The 21,290-nt window shown below is 32.0% G+C and overlaps 1 protein-coding gene across 1 annotated transcript in view; it reads right to left on the bottom strand.

Annotated features, from left to right (window-relative positions):
- The window catches only part of LOC148280485 (metabotropic glutamate receptor 5-like), a 113,176-nt gene that overhangs the window by 51,646 nt on the left and 40,240 nt on the right, over positions 1-21,290 (bottom strand). The window contains exon 4 of the mRNA XM_088228321.1: positions 3,804-4,050. Coding sequence (XP_088084447.1) covers positions 3,804-4,050 — 247 coding nt within the window. The remainder of the gene's footprint in view (positions 1-3,803; positions 4,051-21,290) is intronic.

Here is a 21,290-nt window from a genome sequence, read left to right as displayed (position 1 = left end):
GCTTCTTCCACATTCATACATCTTTTCATACATGTCCTTTGGTTTTGCCTGCTTTTGACATTACCAGACTTAAGATTTCGGTTTAACTGTTCATGCCACGTCTTCTTTGGTCGTCCTCGTCTCACGTTACCGTTCATTTTCACCATATTTGTTTTACCATTCTTTTGTCATCCATTCATTCCACATGACTAAACCAGACCCTTTCTTAATTTTATCAATTATACCTGACTCAGATTTATACTCTCGTCTGATTTCATCATTCGTAACTAGGTCACTCAAAGTATTAAATATATTAAGATTTGTTGGAAAAATGGATAAATAAACATCGAAATTATTTTTGATGCATGAGTATATTTGAACCATTGTCGACAAATAAATACTAAGCGTTAGACAGTTTATGGATAAATCACATAAAAAAACTATATTTGGGTTCTCTTGATTTATCTAAATATTTCAATTTCTGAGCCGTTTTGAGCTTTTCGGAAAACTATGAAATACCTGTGCTTGATAATGGAAACTTAAACAGCCATATAAATGCTTAGCTTTATTATATTTCACAAAGTTTTTTTTCATTTCTGGTTATTTGTTGTTTTTAATGATCAAATTTATTTTTTTAAAAATTTTTGTAAGAATATGTTTTTTCGGTATTTTTGCATAATTACTGTATATTTTGTACTGGTTATATGGCCGGTTGGATATTGCACTACTAACCCATTAGAGCTGGAATGAAAAAAACTATTGTTTTATTAATCATACTTGTAATTATTATTTTTTATGGAGTGGGGGGTTGGGCTATTAAAGTTTCGACGATGAACAAAATTGAGGCCTTCGAACTTTGATGCGATGAATTCAGAACGATGGTCGCCAACCTCTGGTAAGAGCAGAAGAAGAAGGAGAAGAAGAAGAACAATACTTATGTAATATCTACGACTATTTAAAAATTCAAATTATTATTGATAAAAACGGTTTCGACACTTTCTTACATAAAAATCATAAGCATTCAATCAAGTATTTGCTTTGTGGTTATTATTGGTTAGTGAGTTTGGATACTATGCAAGTGATTCCAGATTAATTATTCAAACTTCATTTTGATGAAACTTTCATTCAAAATGCCTACAATTCAAACTTTAAAAAAAATGTTTGGAATAAACTAACTTAAATACAATAGGGAAAATAATGTGGCCAGTTGCAAAAAACTCGAGCAAAAATAAAGACAAACAAGTAATCGTCGCTGTTCATAATTCCATAGATAATTCGTTCTAAATGCTAATAAGGCTAACCAGATAATTCATTTATTTAGGCGGCATGGAACTTGAAAGAAAAAGCGCAGAGGGACATGGCGGGGACTCTTTGAAGAATAATTAATTTGCCCCGTTTAAGTGTCGTTGGCAATTTCTAGCAATGCAAATAGCAGCCATTGTGAAATATTTTCTGCCTAGAGAATAAAGAATAATCACCATTATTATAAAAGAAGCAAAAACCCTATTGTCGAAACTATTTGATAATGCACAACAGGCTAGCTTCGAATTAAGAACTTCACTCCTATTCAATTCGTCTGGGAACAGCTTTCCAGTTATTATTTTTTTGAAACATATTATCCATATTACAAAAATATTATCTATCGAAAATAGTTTTGTAGTAAATTTTTTTTGCGAATGATTCAATTCACATTCGAAAGAAATTTCATTTGATTTATTTTTATAAAAACCACACACCTAAAATAACACCAGCTTTTCCAACAAACAAAGGTCAAAAGTCAAAATTGAAAACTTGAAATGAAAAAGAAATTGAAAAATTGTCGCGATTACTCGTTTGAATTTTAATTTATAATAAAAATTTATTATGTTTAAATAAACTCTGAATAAATCCATGCTAGTGTTGTCATTAGTTGCATTAGTTTTGAATATGTTCAAATAGTTAAAGACTAATACTAAAATCTCTGTTTAGAATTTACCCAAAGTTACTCCAAACGAAGGCGAAGGAAATAACTGTATTATTATATATTATTAGTGTACCAGATTTTGAATTAAAATACGTAATTTTAAAAGCCTATTTTTCCCTAGATTGGTATACGTATTTAAACGGAGAAAAACCATGCTTTTACTATAAACCACGAAGTTCGCTACATATTATATTATTTATATATTTAATAATAAATAAATAAAAAAAACTTCTACAGCTTACTTTTTTTTTAACCGACTACACTTCTAAACGCAGTTCCATTTTTATTTTTTTTAAATTTATGTTGTTTATACACTCATCTTTTTATTTTTATGTTTATACCAACTATACTTCTCAACACTGTTCCTTTATTTTATTTCCTTAAATTGATTTTTTTAAAATTTATGTTGTTTATATACTCATCTCCTTTATTTATTTATTTTTTTAAACCAACTTTACTTCTTAACACTGTTCTATCTTTTATTTTTTAAATTTTAGGTTGTTTATATACTCATATTTTATATAACATCCATGTATGTAAAAGCCTTATGGGCGTGAATAATTAATAAAATAATAAAAATAATATTAGAGCAATACAACGGGTTGTAGGTATTCAGCTCGAGAATTGCAAGCGCTAACCGAAACCGTCCGTTATAAGTTTGTTGTTAAACTAAAAACCAAACCAAAAATTTAGAACGCTTTTATTACATGCAATAGAGCCAAGAGCTTCTCTAGAGAATTATCACCCCGAGATTATATCCGATGGTGCTTTGAAGAGGATGGTACATAAACTTAAATATTTTTTTGATATACATAAGTTCCGTGTATTTCTTTTATCAAGCTTCCACTTTTCATTATGTTGTATCCTAATTCAACACAGGGCTCTTATCCTCATAGAGTTTAGGATTCTTTATTATTATTTATTTGTAATATATACATGTTTTTGTATAAAATTCTTAAAATGTTAGCAAGTAAAACCAACATGATTACTTGTCAAAATGACTACGAAAATCTTTTCCTGATATGTAAAATTTTGACGGTACAGAATATGATATACTATCGCCTGGTAACAGAGGACTTCATGGATTTCTACCAAACGCCAATATCACATAAGCATGAAACGCGCCAAAAAGTGAAAGGAAATTTCATAGAAAGAAGAGCTATAAATGCGTATGGAGAGAGGACCCGGGCGTATATACTCCCTCGCATAGTAAAGAGACTCCCGGACGAAAAAAAGAAATAGTAATATAAATAAAAACAAAGTAAAATTGGTTTTAAAAATCTTTTTCTTAAATTCTAAATTTAGAGAGAATTTTTTTTTTTGAAAATGGGGAAACGAAACAATTAAAAACAGTGTCAAAAAAAGTGTTTGTTTATTATTTTTTATATATTACGGTGTCAAAAAAGACTTGATTTACTTGTATTAAATTTTTAAAACTTTTATTTTATTGATATATTTAAGATTTTTTTATATTTTTATGCAAACATTATTATATTGTGTTACCAAAATGTTTAAAGAGAGAAATCCCTGCAAAAAAACTGCTTTTGCAGTTTGGCGGGAATTACAAAAACTGTTTAGAAGAATGCTAATGTGAAAAAAAAATCAATCTAAAAAAAAATATTAAAAAAATAAATTACATATGGAAAACATTTTAAAAATGGGAACATAGAAGTCTAGGGATTTACAGAGCTTACGACCTGTCATTGGCTGGTTAATGACTCCCTAGGGGTTGAATTCCATTTTTTTGTGTGCAAACATTTGGACGAACTCAAAATATTGTATAAATATGTAGGTACATTGTTAAACTTAGCAAATCACGACGATAATCCTTTTAATAATGTTAATTATAAAATTGCCAAACCTGCCAACGATGAGTAATCTGTCTGATAAGTTGAGCCTCTTCTCTGCAGCCAAAAGTCCCCTGACAGTCATGCCCTCACAGAAACACACCACAACTCTTGCGGAGCGGTCCGTGCGGAGATTCTTCACAACCTCTTCAAAGTCTTCGTCAGCTGCATTGCTCAGAACTGAGTCTTCTTTGGCGATGCACACGTTGGCCCTTTCCGCCAACTCCCTGAAGGCCTGGATACCAGACTGGCCATAGTTTTCTGAAACAAAAAACCAAATGAAGTATGTACATAAAATAAATAAAACAACTTTGTTTTTAACCACTAATTTTTATTTTTCACCGACCGGTTTCGAAGCAAATAAGCTTCTTTGTCAAGGTTTACGTAACTAATTTCACGTTTTAGTGCTTCAAATATAAACGAAATATGTACATTTTATAATTATTATATCATTAATAACTAAGAATATCCGTTGGGTCTTAAATGGGCTAATAATGAATGACCGTTATGGGGGCCTCACTGCATACATTGTGTCTTGCACTGTCACAAGGGATGTGTATCTAACTGTGAATTAATTTTATTTTATGCTGAGGATTAATTTTTATGTTCCTTCTACATTTTTATGTGCTGTCTACAGCATTAACATCTCAGAGTAATAATTTGCTCGCGCTGAAATAAAAGCCCATAAAACAAAATCGTTCCAAATTGTTGGTTTGGTTTTTAGTTTAACAACAAACGTATGACGGACGGTTTCGGTTTGCGTTTGAAATTCTGGACCTGAGTACCTACGGCCGGTTTTATTGCTTTAAATTTCAGTTTATTTCGTGGTTGATAATCATATAGATAATGGTTTTTGTACGTATGGGTGGCTGTATTAGCCGGTGGCGTATAATGACTCTAAGCTCAACATAAACTGTTCCACATTCCAATATACAAGACAACTTGCCAACGGTCATGCCAATGAAAGGGCTAGCTCTAAGTTAGACAATATTAACTTGGAAATAGATATTTTTTACGTCTCTGAAGGAGTTTTAAATGCATAATTCTCTTTTAGAACAATTTTTAATGATATTCAATGTATTTTTATATGAGTGTTAAGTACTGAATTTATTTTTTTATACAGACAACAACTCATATAAGACTATCATACCTACATCCTTGTCATCCAAATTGTCGTAGTCTTTCCATCCTGTGAGCAAGTCACTCTGTGAAAAGTGTTACTCTGATAAATCCTATTAATTTATTCCTGCATCTGCATACTTCATACACAAATCAATTAGATTTACGTAAACAGCCTAAAATATACATCTCATCAACATTTACACGATAATGGTACCTGAACAATAGTAAAAATGAAGTGCTTTATAAAAGAAACAAACGGAAGAATTTAAAAGCGAGTAAACAATTTGTATACTGTCCACCAATTCCTTCTGTTATCAGTGTACAGAGCCTGAAAGGTATCGAGCTGACCAAATAATATGTATATCATAGAATTAAAAATAGTCCAGAAACCGCATACGCACATCAAACAGAAGGTGACTCAACTACTCATAAATGAGTAGGTTTACGTTTTGCCCCATTTGTTTCTTTGTAGACGTCGCTTTGTACGCAACTCCTGATTTGAATTCAAGTTTGCCGTGTTGTGTCCTTTTAAAGTGTAGAAATACTGCTAGGATCTTAAAGAAACAGGATAGCATCACTTTCATGTGTAATTTACAAACGAATGTTTAAGTAGAAAATGAATTACTTAAAAATTAAATTATTTTTCCATCTGTCAGATTGTCGAAGAAACAAAATGGAAATTTCGTTAGTGTTGCCAGGGTAGAATTTTTTTTTACCCTACTTTGCTCATTTAATAAAAGAACTAAAGAAAATTAGACCTCGGATTAAACAACGCCGTGGGGGCATTTGAACGACATTATCTTTAAAACATCAAATATTATTTAGCATGATATAAAAATATCCGTTTTGTGTCAATTAAATTTGTTTTATATTTTAAGTTCATAAATTCAATTATTCTTATTAAATGACCCTTTATTTATCTAATCTGTTGTGTCAATGTTTCCGGGTACACAAAAAAAATTTAGAGAAATTAACAGATTGCTTTTTTTTTACCTTGCATTTGGGTTTTGATTATTTTTTTTCCCCATCAAGTAACATTATCCGGCGACTTAACGTATGCGCGCGGCGAAAGTGTGTCTAAGTGGGGGAATTATTGGACACAGTCCGATGTATTCAAATATAATTCAACGCTCCTTCTGGACTATTCTTAATTCTATGATGTATATCTAATTTTACTGACTTAAACTAATATGTATAAACTTATCGCTGCCCTAGTTCCTGTATGTTCAATATATCATTTTTAGCAAAATTTTGTTAAGAATGCCAATAATATGTTCATTATCTTATTACGCGTCCATGTAGCTAAATAATTATTATCTTTGCCATTTTTCAATAGTATTTTCAGCATTTTTTTAATGCCAATCTCCACTTACTGATTTTACTTATTTGACTTTAAAAACAAATAAAATGTCTTTTGTAAAATTTGCACTGTGGTAAATTGAACATACAAGAACTAGGGCAGCGTAATGTAATATTTTTTAATATACAAATATGTAAATAAATTAATAAAAATTTCCAATACCTGTCAAGATTTTTGCAATTTTAATTTTCTGCTCTACAACCAAATTTAAAAAATATATATCTTTAAATTTTCGGAGCCAACAAATGCTTGTAATCTAATTGGATCAATCTCAAACTTTGATCGATAAACTTTTAAGTCGTTTGTATACAACGACTTCGATACCTCTCACTTGACACTTCATTATTCTGGGATTGGTTTCGTCATTCTAAGATTACTTACAAAATGACTTACTCCCGTTAAACAATACTTCAAGTCGTTTTGTATTAAACTGCGACTTCCCAAACTCTATTAAAACTGAAATAATAATGAATAGATTTGGTCGAGCAGTTGGGTTTTGTTCTTCGTAATATCTCTTATTGGGGTTCAAGTTGAGGCTTAATTAAACTGGACAGAACCGTTGGGTAGCACTTGTATGATGGCGCAAAGGAGTGTTAGTAAAGACTGCCTCAAAAATCGGCTGCCCGAATACATTTGGAAATTACCCGGTTCGAAGAAAAAGCGGCTTTTTCAAGTGTCTCTTTGGTTCGTTATTTTTGTCCAGATAATTTCAACGACTTAAAAAGTGCTCGGCTTTGCAAACGACAAATTTACTGTTTTAAAAGTCATGTAATATGATAATATAATAATTCGTCAGTTAAATGAATTTTACTGCAAGCTACAAAGGGAAAAAATCTTCTGAGGTATTTTATTTGATTCAATCGTGTTTTTTTGACAGGATAATTGATACGTCATCATTATACCCCAAACAGCTTTCAATGGTGTATACGGAACTACATACATTAGTAACCTAAATGTAGCGTATCTCAATAATGTTTGAGTATGTCCAAATGCTTGCAGACTGGCTGGATTTCCTCCCTAGGGAGTTATTCATATTTAAATTTATTTCAACAGAGATAAAAGTTTCAGCTCTTTTACTTCACAAAAGTCAACAGATGGAAGAGTTGAGGAAATATGGATGTTCAAACATGAGCAGAATGGTGAAAGTTACACAGTGTGTAAAGTGGCCACTTAAACCAGCCAATGACAGGTCATAAGTCCTGTAAATGCCCAGACTTCCATATTCCCTTCTCAAAAATGTTTTCCTTCTCTGTTGAAATAAATTTAAAGTAGCGTATCTCGATCACTTCGCACCGAGGGCGTGTGTAAAACTAAAGCATGTGCAAATTTCTTATTTTTGAAGTTTAAATGCAAAACAGTTACATTCGCCACAAGCTTGTAAGTGAAAAAGGGAAATAAGGTTTAGTTAAAATATTGACGAATAAAAAAACATTATTAAAACCCAGTTTTTCAAGCAAAGTGAAATCTTCGAATTGCTGTATCTCTAATCAATACTATTTGAACATACTTTGGTTTTATTTATTTATTAAGGTTTTTGTACATAATGTTAGTTGTACATTAGCCGGCAATTTCTTCCAACCAACCAATAAAATAAAAGTTTACTTTCTATAATTCAAGTTACAAGACATGTTTAATAGAAAATATAAATTTAAAAGCTAACGGTACATATAAATGAAAATAACTGAATTCGTATTTAAAAACCTTAAATCAATACTGTTATTCAATAAAAAAAGGAAAAAAAGAGGAAAGACGAAAGGAGGAGAGATTAAGGAAGAGAACGGCGATGTTTTTTCAGACGTGATTTAAACAGAGATACTGTAGTAACATCTTTGATGGTGGATGGGAGATGCTTCCACAGTCGAGCTGCATGGACCCAATATGAGTTAGAGAAGAAAGAGGAATTGTGGATGGGTATTAAGGGAGTGCTTTGAGAATTAGAACGAAGAGGTTTTACACTCGAGGTGCGATTTGTTAGAAAGAGATGATGGAAACTTTAAAATATATTTTATACTTCTACTGCAACTGAAGAACAGTGAAATTTTACTGATTGAAACCACCCTTAAAACCAATATGTCAGTGTTTTAAAAACAATATTTTTAATTAAGATTGGTTGCCTAGTAGGTGAATTGGTTCAGTCGGATGAATCTCACCCACAAGATAAAGGTTTCAGCTCTTTTTTTTCACAAAAGTCAACAGATGGAAGAGTTGAAGAAATGTAGATGTTTAAACGTAGGCAGAATGGTTACTGTTACACGGTGTCTAAAGTGGCCACTGAAGCCAGCCAATGACAGGTCATACGTCCTGTAAATGTGTAGACTCCCATACTCCATTCTCAAGATGTTTTCCTTCCCTGTTGCAACAAATTGAGTTCTAAATAACTCCCTAGGGAGGAGATCCAGCCTGTCTGCAAACATTTGGACATACTTATAACATATTAAGATCTTTATTAATTTCCTTGTTTAATTAGATTAACAATTTTAAAAAAAAATGTTTCTAACCTAAAGTTATTTTTTATAAACTCTCACTTTATATTTTGTTTCTAGATTCTTTACTAGTCAACAACAATGATGTTCCCATAATATTAATTAAAGAACTGTTACATATAAGTTATAATATCTATAATAAAACAAATAACCCAAAATTATTTATTAATTAAATTTACGCCATTTATTAAATAATTATTTAAATGTCGGCGTCGCATTATCGTGTAGTAGCTAACACATTTGCCTACCATGCAAGAGGTCTCGGGTTCAATTCCCGATATGGTTGACATAAAATACTTATTTTAAGGGTGTTCACTATTGTTAAGTAAATAACAGCATTTATCGATATTATTCCTGGCCGATTACCTTTCGTTCCCATCCTTCCTTTGACCTATCCATATGGTACCTACCTAACATCAAGAAAGAGGTTATTCAAAATTAGAAGATTCGGATTTAGAACAAAAACAATACAACATTTTTGACTTCACATTAAATCGGATAAAAAGTGGTTGGAATCGTCGCGCGTCGAGAAAAACATTGTTATATTAAAGTTCATTTGTGATCCAGTCCCAGAAATTGAAGAACATTCAGATTATATTAAAGGTAGGTATCTACTCCATGTACCTATTCCTTTCTCAAATATTTCCCAATTCACAAAACTGAATGAATTCGATTTTCATTTACAGTCCGCCTTTTAGTTAACACTATAATATTTCATAGTCCCTGAACTGGAGCGTAAGACTAATCATCTTACCTTCATATAACATAAAATGATCAAAATACGCTGCGATTGGTGTACCAATTCAGTGCCCTATGAACCAATGTGTGCAGAGAGGGAATGATAATGATGATTTCAATGAGCTCGTAAGGTTTTAATAAGTTTCGGTTTCGGACGAAACTAGAACAGAAGACGAAACTCGGTATTATTTTGTTATAATTATTTTGGCGTGATTCCTACATATTTAAATAAATTACGAGGTTCTTATAAATTAAAAAAAAACTTTAACTGTCTCTTCTGTAAAGTTGAGTAACTTTTTCCTTTCCAGTGTCGATAGGATATATTAATAGATTAACTGTGGATTTTTTTATGAAGAAGTCCAGAGGTTTTTAAAAAAATATATTTGTCTTCATATTCAATAGATTTGTAAGTCTATTAAACTAAACAAAAAAATAAATAATAGTTTTGTGTATCGTATTATCAGCGGTATGATTTTTTTGTTTTTTATATCTGAAATTACTTCGCGTGTGTCGTCTCGAGTCCTCCTCCGCTTTTTCTCGGTCAATTCTGCCGATTAGTCCGTTGCCGGTAAGTAAACCAGCAATCTTCCACAACTCTTTTATCGTTGGTTGATTCGTATGAACTAGTGACGTCGTTCGTTTTTTTTTGCGTTTTCAAAAAACCGTATGATTAAATGCTCTAATTTTTACCGCGCGTAAGAAAACATATTTTATATCCTATTTCCCGTTGGGCTTAAGTTGCTTACTGGCTCTAGTATTGTTAATATATTTCTACTATTTTTTTTGTAATAATAGGTGTAAAAATCAGCAATTAAATTACGTCCGTAAAAGTCTAAGAAATGTAATATTTTATATGTAATTCGTTACTTATTTAATACAGTTATTTAATTGTTACTTCTTATTGGGTTTGTTTTATTCTTTTACGGAATTTCCCATTATGATACGTGCACGCACAGCCGCGCCATTAAGGTTAAATAATATCTTTTGTTTTTTTCTTTTGGCTCGGCATTTAGCCGGTGAGTAAATACATTTATTACTATTTATTGCTATTGTACGTGTGTGTTCTTTTATTAGGAAACACGGAGACATAACGTTCTTTATGTATCGGTAGTTACAATAAAAAGTTGTCTTTTACTACCGAGCACGCATTATTGTACCAAAAGCCTCTAAGTCTGAACAATAAAAATATGATTTTATTGTAATGGGGATTTCTATTGTTTCCGATTTCAATAAAAAAGGCGAACGGCAGAATCCTTTTTGAATTAGGTCTTAGTTTTATTAGGAAAAAAACATGTGTATTATTTTAATACATACACCAAACCAGCTCATCAAAGTCACCAGCTGCAGCGAAACGAAAACGAAAATCAGACTCCCTCTGTTCGGCGCTGGTACTAGTTTTGAGACACGACCTAAATGAGTTTTATACAAAAACTCATTTTGGGACCATATCATAATCTTACAACTTACAACTATACATAATTTAGATTTATTTAGTATAAACATACTACAACAGCGATGGAGAACGTTTTAGATAAGGAAATATAGAAGCCTAGGCATCCACAGGGCTTATGATCTATCATTGGCTGGTTTAAGTGGCAACATTAATTTTTAATATTTTTGTGCAACAACTATGGTGAAGGTGTATAGTGGGTTTTGCATGTTGGTTTAATTGGTATCTTGACGAAGACACAAGTACGTTTTGAATCCGGTAGACATAGGAAAGTAGGTTACTGGTTATATACAAATATTAAAAAACATTTAGTTAAATGTTTGAACTTAAAGTTAATGCTTTAAATAGTAATAATACATTTATTTAATATTTGTGGAACTAACTTTGTGGTTATTCATTATAATAAAATAAACATAAAACTGCTTTGTTAAGTATACCTTGATAAAGAAGCTTGTGTAGCTTTAAACTGGTAGGTAGAAGAAAAAAATAAGTGGTTAAAAATATATTTATTTTGTTGTAATTATATCATCATCATCATCATTCCCTTTCCGTACATAATGGCGCATAAGGTACTGCATTGGTACACCTATCGCAGTGTATCTTGATCATTTTTGTTACACGAAGGTAAGATGATCAGTCTTACGCTTCAGGTACCAGACCAGGGACTATGAAATATTCTAGTGTAAAAATACTTTTTTAAATAAATATTTCATGTCAACCATGTCAGGAGTCGAACCCAAGACCTCTTGTATGGTAGGCTAACGCGCTGACTACTACACCACGAGGTCGACTTATAATTTTAGAATATTTATTAACAAGACGTAAATGTACGCTATTGGGAGAAAAAAGGAAAAGGAGAGTAATTGAGGAACAACTGGAGGGAAAATGAGGAGGTTCTCCGTTTCTGTTGAAATATCTTGACATATTTTGTGACTGAGAACCTACGCTGAGAACAATAATAATAATAATAATGTTTGAATAATTTATATAACGCCATTTTTGTTAAAATTACCTCAAGGGCGCTGTACATAAATAAATATCCCAACACGTCTTGCAGCTACAGAGCGCATGGACAATAAGAAATCTAGCCCCCATTTACATTTTTATTTTTAAAATATTTATTTGACAATAAAGTTTAGAGTTTAAGTGGTATTTAAAAAACCAAGGAAAAAGCAAATTTATAAAAGTAGAAGTTAGATAACAACAAGTCTTGCAGTTACTGAGCGCATGGACGGTTGAAATTCTAGACCCCATTTACTAAATTTAGATATTTGATAGTTGATAACATTTACATAATACTCGTATGATAAAAATAATATGATAGCTAACATCACAAAAAGTCTTGCAGCTTCAAACGCATCGACAAATAGAATGATTTTAAAAAGTTAATAATAAAAAATAAATTTATAAAACACAATAATAATACACTGAGCAAAGAAAATTGCTATAAAGGTTCTAGTTTACACTTTATTTTGTCTTTCATTGTTTCAGTTATGTTTTGTACATCTCTTGTGTACAAGTTATGATCATGTCCGTGCATTTTCGATATTACCGTTTCCATTTTTTAAAACAAACAAAACACAACAATGTCATGAGCCTACACAAACTCGGAATGAATAAAGTTTAATAAAACACGTAGAGTTCCATTATTCTGCTTTTACAACAGAATTCAAACTTTCTGCATAATACACTTTGATTCTGAAATGTTCTACTATTTATAAGCATAGGTAAATAATGACGTGTTCAAAGGAAAGTACAAACCGAACGTAGGGGTGTCATTCTTTTGAGAAGATAATAAAATTGCTGGGGTAAAACCTTATGAGAGCTTTATGTAATAATTTCCACTAAGAGTCAAGAGGTTCGAACCGTCAGTAGGGTCACAGTGAGTCACATCTTACTGGAGGGTGTGATTCTATTAAATGTTGCGAATGCCCAGTTGCATTTCATCGGCAACACTACTGACTAGTCCAAATCGTTAGCGTCCACGTCGCGGACCCCGGGCTATGCGATCACACTTAAAACGGTGTGATCACAGTAGAAAACGAGAGGGTTAATGTTGAGTTTCTGGCGTCTCCAAACTAGTACTATCCTGCTAATGGTAGGTAACCCCGACAGATAAATTCACCAGAGAAGGCAACGGGAAACCACTACGGTCATTTTTTCCCAGGAATCACTATGGCGAGTACATCCAACAAGTAGTTGTCTTGGCCTTGGAGTAGAGCAGGACCGAGATGCTTTCGCTGTAGTAATCACCAACGTCAGGGAGACTTAACAAGGCAACGCAAGAAAATGAAGAAGAATCAAGATGATTTTACTGGAAAAATCAATTAAGGAACCGTGAAAGTATGTACTAACGATGTTTTTTAATGTTTCGTTACTTAGAAGTGAATTAATGTTAAATATTCATCATCTTGTTAATTATACTATAAGCATTAGTTATTTTTCAAAACAGAAATGAAACAACAATGTATTCAGTATGCCCAAATGTTTTAAGACAGGCTGGATTTCCTCCCTACGGAAACATTAAAAAATTTATATATATAGTTACATCAAATGATGTCTTTTTTTCTATTACAATTTACTTTATATATTAAGTTGAAAAAGTTGAAAAACTGTAACTTTCTAAAACAGATACTGTCTCGTGTGCTTAAGTTTATATTTACACATGACGATGGGTAATTCAGAATACCTGAAACTAGTTGTGTTATAAAATATTAAACTCTTATGTGGTAAAAATTACAAAGTGTTTCATTTTAAATAAATTCAAAATGTTACTGACACAATAAATAATACTAGTAAGCAGAACTAATCGAAAAGAAGCGAAAGATACCTCGAGTGTCACACGCGAAGTAATTTCAGAAATACAATACTTAAAAAATCATAGCGGTGATGATACGATAAATAAATTGAAAAAAAATTGGCTTAGTTTAATAGTCCAATTACAAACTAAAAAATAAAGAAAAAAACACTGAAGTAAAAAACTGCTTTTGCAGTTTAGCGGGAATTAAATAATTGTTTAAAGAAATCCTTATGATAAAAATTCCAATAAAATAAAAATATCAATAAATTATTTAGTTTCAATGTACCCATTTGAGTTTTTAGAAAAACAAAAGCAAATTTAAAGGGAAAAAAAATTTAAAAATCTCTATTGTAAAATTTTAATTAAAATTTAAAGTCCGAATTTAATGGCTCGAGTTTGTGACTTGGAAAACTTTGCTCTCATCACAATAAATCACCGCGATTTTCTCTCGTCTCTCTCACTCTCACTCCCGCATATTGTTTAACGACCCGAACTACCAGAACGGCAGTTAATCAGAAATGACATCAAATTACTATGTATTCGAAAATTCATAATGCAATTCTATCCATACAAATTAAAATTTATGACCGCGTCAACGTCCCGCAGATAATGTCAGAAATATGAGCACGGCGTCGATTGTTTTATCAGCAGAAAATAACATGAAAATTTAATCATAATTGCATTAAATCCAACGTGTTGACAAGCCTACCACGATTCATTTCAGAGAGTGGCGAACGATTTTATAATTATAATATGGCAAATCATAAATATTTTGTATTTTTTATACAATTTGTAAAATTGCATAATTTAAATAGACCACCCTCACTTTTAAGCATAAACATGCACTTTCTAGCTCCAAGACGATTAGTAATCTAACTTCAACAGTTAATTGCTTTTAACTATCAAATATTTAAATTTAGTAAATGGGATTTAGAATTCTAACCGTCCATGCGCTCAGTAGCTGCAAGACTTGTTATTTAACTTCTGTTTTTGTAAATAATTTTTTTATTTCGTTTTTTTAAATATCACTTAAACTCTTAATTTCATTGTCAAATAAAATAATTTAAAACATGTAAATAAGGGCTAGATTTCTTACTGTCCATGCGCTCTGTAGCTGCAAGACGTGCTGGGATATTTATTTATTTTACAGCGCCCTTGAGGTGATTTTATAAAAATAACACTATATATATTATCTACATATATATATATACACCCTCCACCGACAAGCCTTAGTGCTTCGGTGAACTTATAATTTGAATAAACTTTAAAATGTGTAAATACTTCAATGATTTTTTTAGCCCATAAAAAATAAACGTGGTTGGTATCACGAAGAATGTAAAATTTCACAAATGAAATGTAAAAAAAAATATTATTAATTCGTGTTTACTACAATAGCTAAAACAATAGCCAGAAGGAGCATTGCCTTGCTTATGATGGTCTTAAAACTTCTGAACGGGTTAATTTACAATCCCAACCTTTTGGAGCGCAATAAAATATGTTTATTCTTCCAGAATGCAGGACAAATTTACCGTTGATGATGCCTGTGGGGAGAATGATTGGTCTGTTGAACATCCTACCGAGAGAGGTGAATCTTTTCCATGCTGGGATTTCCAGTTTTAGACTCTTCCTCTCTAACTATGTATCATAATGTGTATAAATGACTTAGTCGTCTTTGTTTACTATTATTTGTATGGACCTTGGATCTATTGTGCTTTTTTAAAATATCACTCTAAACTTCATTGTTAAATAAAATAAGCTACATTGTTTTATTTGCTTTGAAACCGGTCGGTGAAAAATAAAAATTAGTGGTTAAAAACAAAGTTGTTTTATTTATTTTATTATAATGAATAACCACAAAGTTAGTCCTTGAAATATAAACTTTATATTAAATTGTGTTGGAATAAGTATATATGTCAATACTGTGCTGTAAGTATTGTATTACTATTCTATTATTTATTTATTAATTTTATTTTATTTGTTCGAATACAACAACAGTTCTACAAACATATTTATAGTGAACAAACAGATATATTTATTTATACTTTTACATTGTTTGTATTCTTTTTTTATACATAATAATGTTCCCTCACTGGGGTGTCCCGTGCCGAGGGAAACTAATCAGAATAAACTCAGAACCATTAACAGATTTATATTATTATTATATGATTATTGCAATGAAATTTTGAATCAGCTTGTGGTCCTGTGACTTGTTTCGTGGACTCGCGGATCAAAGGTCCGAGGTTCGCACCCCACTCTACCACAACTTGATTCTCATGTTCTAATACTGAGTTATTTACAACTCGTTGAAAATAGCCTCCAAAATTGAAATATTTGCGTAAATCGTAAGAACCTAAATGTTTGTTTAAAAAAAAACCACTTGAGTTTATTTTGAACCACTCGTTTTGGAATGCACAAATCCTTCCATCTACAGGTTTTTTTATAAACTTAACATAAATATCCAGAAATGAAAAATCTTATTATATGTAATCTTATCCAATAATTATGTTTAGTTTATAATAACACCTGTACATTGGGCACCAATGCAGTGCTTTATGCTCGAAAGACAATAATAAATAATGCATGTACCGAGATTTTAGGGGTTTCATTTTTGAGTTATATGCAAAAATACACGAACCAAATATTATGTTTGATTCACTTTGTAAAATGTCGTTCCGGCCCATTTCGTATCTTCACGTCGTTTCAGATAATGTGACATTAATGCGCCATGATTAATTGACGACACGAAACCCTTATTTTATATCGTGGTTAACATATCATTAAAACATTCAGTCCGTTCGCATAAGACATTAACTTAAGAAGATTATAGTTCTATCCGACTAAATATTATACCTACCTAATGTTAGTAAATATTAGTATATAACTACTTACCGACTTTTTTTTTACCGGTTTCGAGACGTATCCGTCTTACCGTCAGGACACTCACTACACCAATATACAAATACTAAAATACACCTCCACCTTCAACATTTCCATAGTATATATATATAGTATCTTCAAAAATACATAAATCATTTGCAGATTTATAGAGATGCGAACACCACCATGTCTAAACAGGCACTTAGCTTAGTTAAAAAATATTTAATCTTATAATGAAGAATTGGTAGAAAGTTAAGAGGGAGGGGGGTAGAGGTGGGGTTACCCGATTGGTTAATTTTTAATTAAAAAAGAGGGCTGATTTGAAACCTGTTTTTTTTTGCACCTCAACAGGCCAGAAAGCCCAATTACAGTGGTGAATTATATTACAGAGCACCTAGGTTTGAGAAAAATCACATCAGATTTTTGTGTTCTCACTGGGAATCGAACCCGGAGCCTTCCGGTGAGTCAAGCGTCTTAACCACTACACCATTGAGTCTGGTTTCAGTGGCCACTTTAAATACTTTGGAACATTTACCATTCTGCCTACGTTTAAACATCCATATATCTCAGATTCTTTTATCTGTTGATTTTTGTGAAATTGTTTTTAAAATTGCAGGTGAAATTTATCTCATCAAATTCCCTTCTTTAAAATGTTCTCCATCTCTGTTGTAATATGTTAATCTAAACAACTCTCAAGGGGGTGAAATCCAGCCCTCGCCGACAAAAATTTGAACAAAATCAAAAGATTGTTTATAAGTAGAAGTTCTAACATACAACAAATTACAAATGTTTCACAGTGTGGAAATTACAATGTGATCGCAAACGAGCCAAAGACAGATAAGATCTTTAAATCCAAAAATGTTTTGAATATGTCCAAATATTTGCAGAGTGGCTGGATTTCCTCCCTAGGGATTTATTCAAATCTAATTTATTGCAACAGAGAGGGGAAGCATTTTCGAGAAGGGAATATGGAAGTCTACGCATTTACAGGGCTTGTGACCTGCCATTGGCCGGTTTAAGTGGCCGCTTTACACACTCTGTAACATTCACATTCTGCCGATGTTTAAACATCCACATTTCATTAACTCTTCCATCAATGACAGGTCATAAGCCCTGTAAATGCCTAGACATTCGTATTCCCTTCTAAGAAAAAAATTCCCTCCTAACAAATTTAGATCTGAAAATGTCTTTTATCAAAAAATATTTTTTAGTTCTAGTCTTGTTAAATAACTTGTTAAGTCCTGATGATAAGAAAGTGACCTGGAAACCAGTTCACGAATAACTCTAAAGTTTAAGTGGTTTTTATAAATTAATAAGTGTAAAATAATATGAATTTACGTTATTCAAGTAATGTGGAAACATAATGAATCCAATCGAAATATTCTTTATCAAGCACGTTTCCGAAAATACTGTCCGGACTGGACATAATGCCGAAATTTATCTCACCCCCATGGGATTTAACCAGATTGAGAAAGGGTTGATTGTAATGTGGAGATGCGAAGAGCAAATTGTTCACAAGTTCACTATGAAGCGCCGTGGCGCAGTTGATAAAGCTAGGGTTTCCTAGGACAGCGGTGCCCGTATTTTAACGGCCGTAGTGAACGGTGATGCAGTGGACAGCCATCGTAAAGGTGATTAGAGAGTGGTTTCCTAGAAAAACGGTGTTAAATGGTGTTGATAACACCGTTTTCCTAGAAAACCACACTCTAGTCACCTTTACGACGGCTGTCCACTGCATCACCGTTCACTACGGCCGTTAAAATACGGGCACCGCTGTCCTAGGAAACCCTAGCTTTAGACGGCCAACTGTAAAACTGGCGTCGCGGGTTCGATTCCCGCCAGGCACTGAAAAAACCGAAGATATATTTTTTCTCGATTGGTTGTGGTGTATTTTTCATAACTTCTTTTAATATCTACTCTTTCCCAGGTGCGAACAAGCATCTTACATTACCTTAGAGCAGTGGTTCTTAACCGGTGGTCCGCGAGCTTGTTGCAAGTGCTCCGTTAAATTATTAAAACCATCATTTATTTACTGTGCGATTTAGCGAGAAGATAATCTGCGATTGGTGTACCAATGCAGTGCCCTATGCACCATTAGGTGCGGAAAGGGAATGATGATGATGATTGATGTTTTTATGTATTTTTTAACTTATCTGTAATAAAATAATAAGTCTTATTTTTAATTAAAGTTATCTTTCTATGTTTTTTGAATATTTAATCTTGGTGTACCGGGAATTTTCCTTATGATCAAAAGTGTTCCCTGACTTCAAAAAGGTTCAGAACCACTGGCTTAGAGGGTTATTCCTTTTTTTTTAAAGAAAAAAATCGTTCCACAACACGACTCTCTTTCTACCGACATGATTTTAATATTTGATATATTTACGTACACATTTGTGTCCTTAGGATTTACCTAAATATTTCCATTTTGGGGCCCATATTCAACGATTGTTAAATAACGCACTATTAGGAAATAGGAATCATATTTCGATTAGCAAAAACATACTAGCACATATCTACATATACATAGTAAATTTTTCTATCGTGAACACATTGATAATATTGTAAACTAATCTCTCAAAAATCTTGGTTTTATTAAAAGAATGACGACGGACTTCAAAAATATAATTACCATTAAAAGTCTTTACTGTTCTCTAGTTCGACCCCATGTAAAATATGCTTCTCGAATTTGGTCTCAATTCCATAGGACTTTTCACTAAACAGATAATAATTTCATAATCTATGAGACTTATATTGACCATATCGAGTCTATCGAAAACCATTTTCCAAGAAAATTGGCATGGTTGTTCGGATTGCGAAGGGATAATTATTATTCCTATTTTGAAATAGAGCAATCTCTTAATCTGTCTTCATTGAAGAAACGTAGACTGAGATAAACCTTACATGCATTTTCAAAATATTTAATGCTATAAATGATGTCCCACCTCTTTGCAATCAATTTTTTTCCCGTTCCCAACAATGTCACCAGAATTCAAAATTTGCTATCGATAAAATCTTTTGAGAGAAAATTTTGTTTTTATGCCCCAATGTCCAGAATTTTTAAGATTAGTCAATTTGTCACACAACTTGAAATTATTTAGGATCGATTTTCCGGCTTTTCGTAGATCTCTTTGCCATTAAAACAGTGTGGTATACAAATGGATTGGTGTGGGTTAGCTCGAAGTCTCACATGTTTATGAATACATTGTATACCATTATTTTATTGCCCTTGTTTGTCTTTGCTACATGGTTTTACTTTTTAATTGTTCAGTTTCTTGTACATATGTTACGTCATATAACTGTTGTAATTCGCTTTAGCCGTACATGTAATAAATAAATAAATATGTGTAATATAAACTCAAAAGGTACCTCACTCCGAATGGGGTAAATTCGAATAAACTGTTTAAAACATTAATAATGATTTTAATAATATAAAATAACTACTAATGCCAGTAAAAAGTATAAATGGAAGCTTCTAAAAGCAATTTTAATGAGACTAAAACATATGATCGATTATTATATCAATTTATAGTGGAAAAGTTTAAGACTAAGGCAATTGGATTTAAATACGTTTTAAAACCAAGCAATTTTGGATTTATGTATGTTTTTAAACTAGTACTGATTTTTATGAATAAACTACAGATTTACATACAATTTAAAAATTACAATTTTCAATCATTGCATTTATTTTGGAAGACTACATTTGTATCAAAAAATAAAATGGTACATTTTGATATTATTGGTGACGCGAGACAGAGGCGCGAAAGATATTTCCTCGATAGCTTAGAGAACGCATGACCTAATCCAAGATGGTCTAACAAGGTCAGCCAACACACACGTTATTAAGGACGTTTACTGCCACTTAATATACAATGGAAATCGACTCACCTGTGTTGAAGTGTTCCCCTTGCTCCTCCAGATATTAAATGCGGGAATGATGCGGATGTTAGGTTCTTTCTTATTCTGCTTTGTGCATCAGTATTTTTGGATATTGGATGCGGTGATGATAATAATGCTGACACTTTAGCGGTAACTTTATGCAGCAAGATAGCGGTACGAATATTATTTATTGTTAGTTTTTTCATGCGGATCACAGAAGACTTCATTTGTTTGAAGAAAAAAATACAGCTGTCAGTTTTATTTGAATATGGAATTTGTGAATTGTTGCAATGCGGTAGGTACTGCCAGGCTGCTCAGGTTACTACTTCTCAAGGAAACACCGACAACCAAAACATATAAATGGCAGTAAACATTCACGCGTAACCACCCATCTATGAATGAACAATTTTTTAGTGCATTAAATTTACTAGAAAAATGTACACGAAAAATGCTTGCTTACAAAAAATACAAAATGCTTTCAATATGAACTGAACAAGAAATGGAAATAATGTTGAAGAATTTAATAAAAAGGATTCAATTTTCACATCACATAGACAATGGATGCTTTAGGAATGTATTGGTTATTGAAAGCCAATTTCTGGGAATGAAAAAAGGTTTTCTTACATCTCTTTATATATATTTTTCAAAACGAGTGCGCATATTGATTTTGGCTTATCAAAAGAACCTAAAGAAATAATGATGTACCCAAAAAATTTTAGAAAATGAAAAAACTTGTAGTAAAAATGCTTGTTTTTTATGTAGACAATTTTAGTATTAAGACAAGCGTTTTTTTAG

This window comes from Micrasema longulum, unplaced genomic scaffold (genome assembly GCF_059751315.1).
Source record: "Micrasema longulum isolate JH-2025_06_02 unplaced genomic scaffold, ASM5975131v1 h1tg000576l, whole genome shotgun sequence".
NCBI classification, from domain to species: domain Eukaryota; kingdom Metazoa; phylum Arthropoda; class Insecta; order Trichoptera; family Brachycentridae; genus Micrasema; species Micrasema longulum.
The sequence above is the reverse complement of the archived record's forward strand: the minus strand, read 5'-3'. Positions and strand labels throughout refer to the sequence as shown.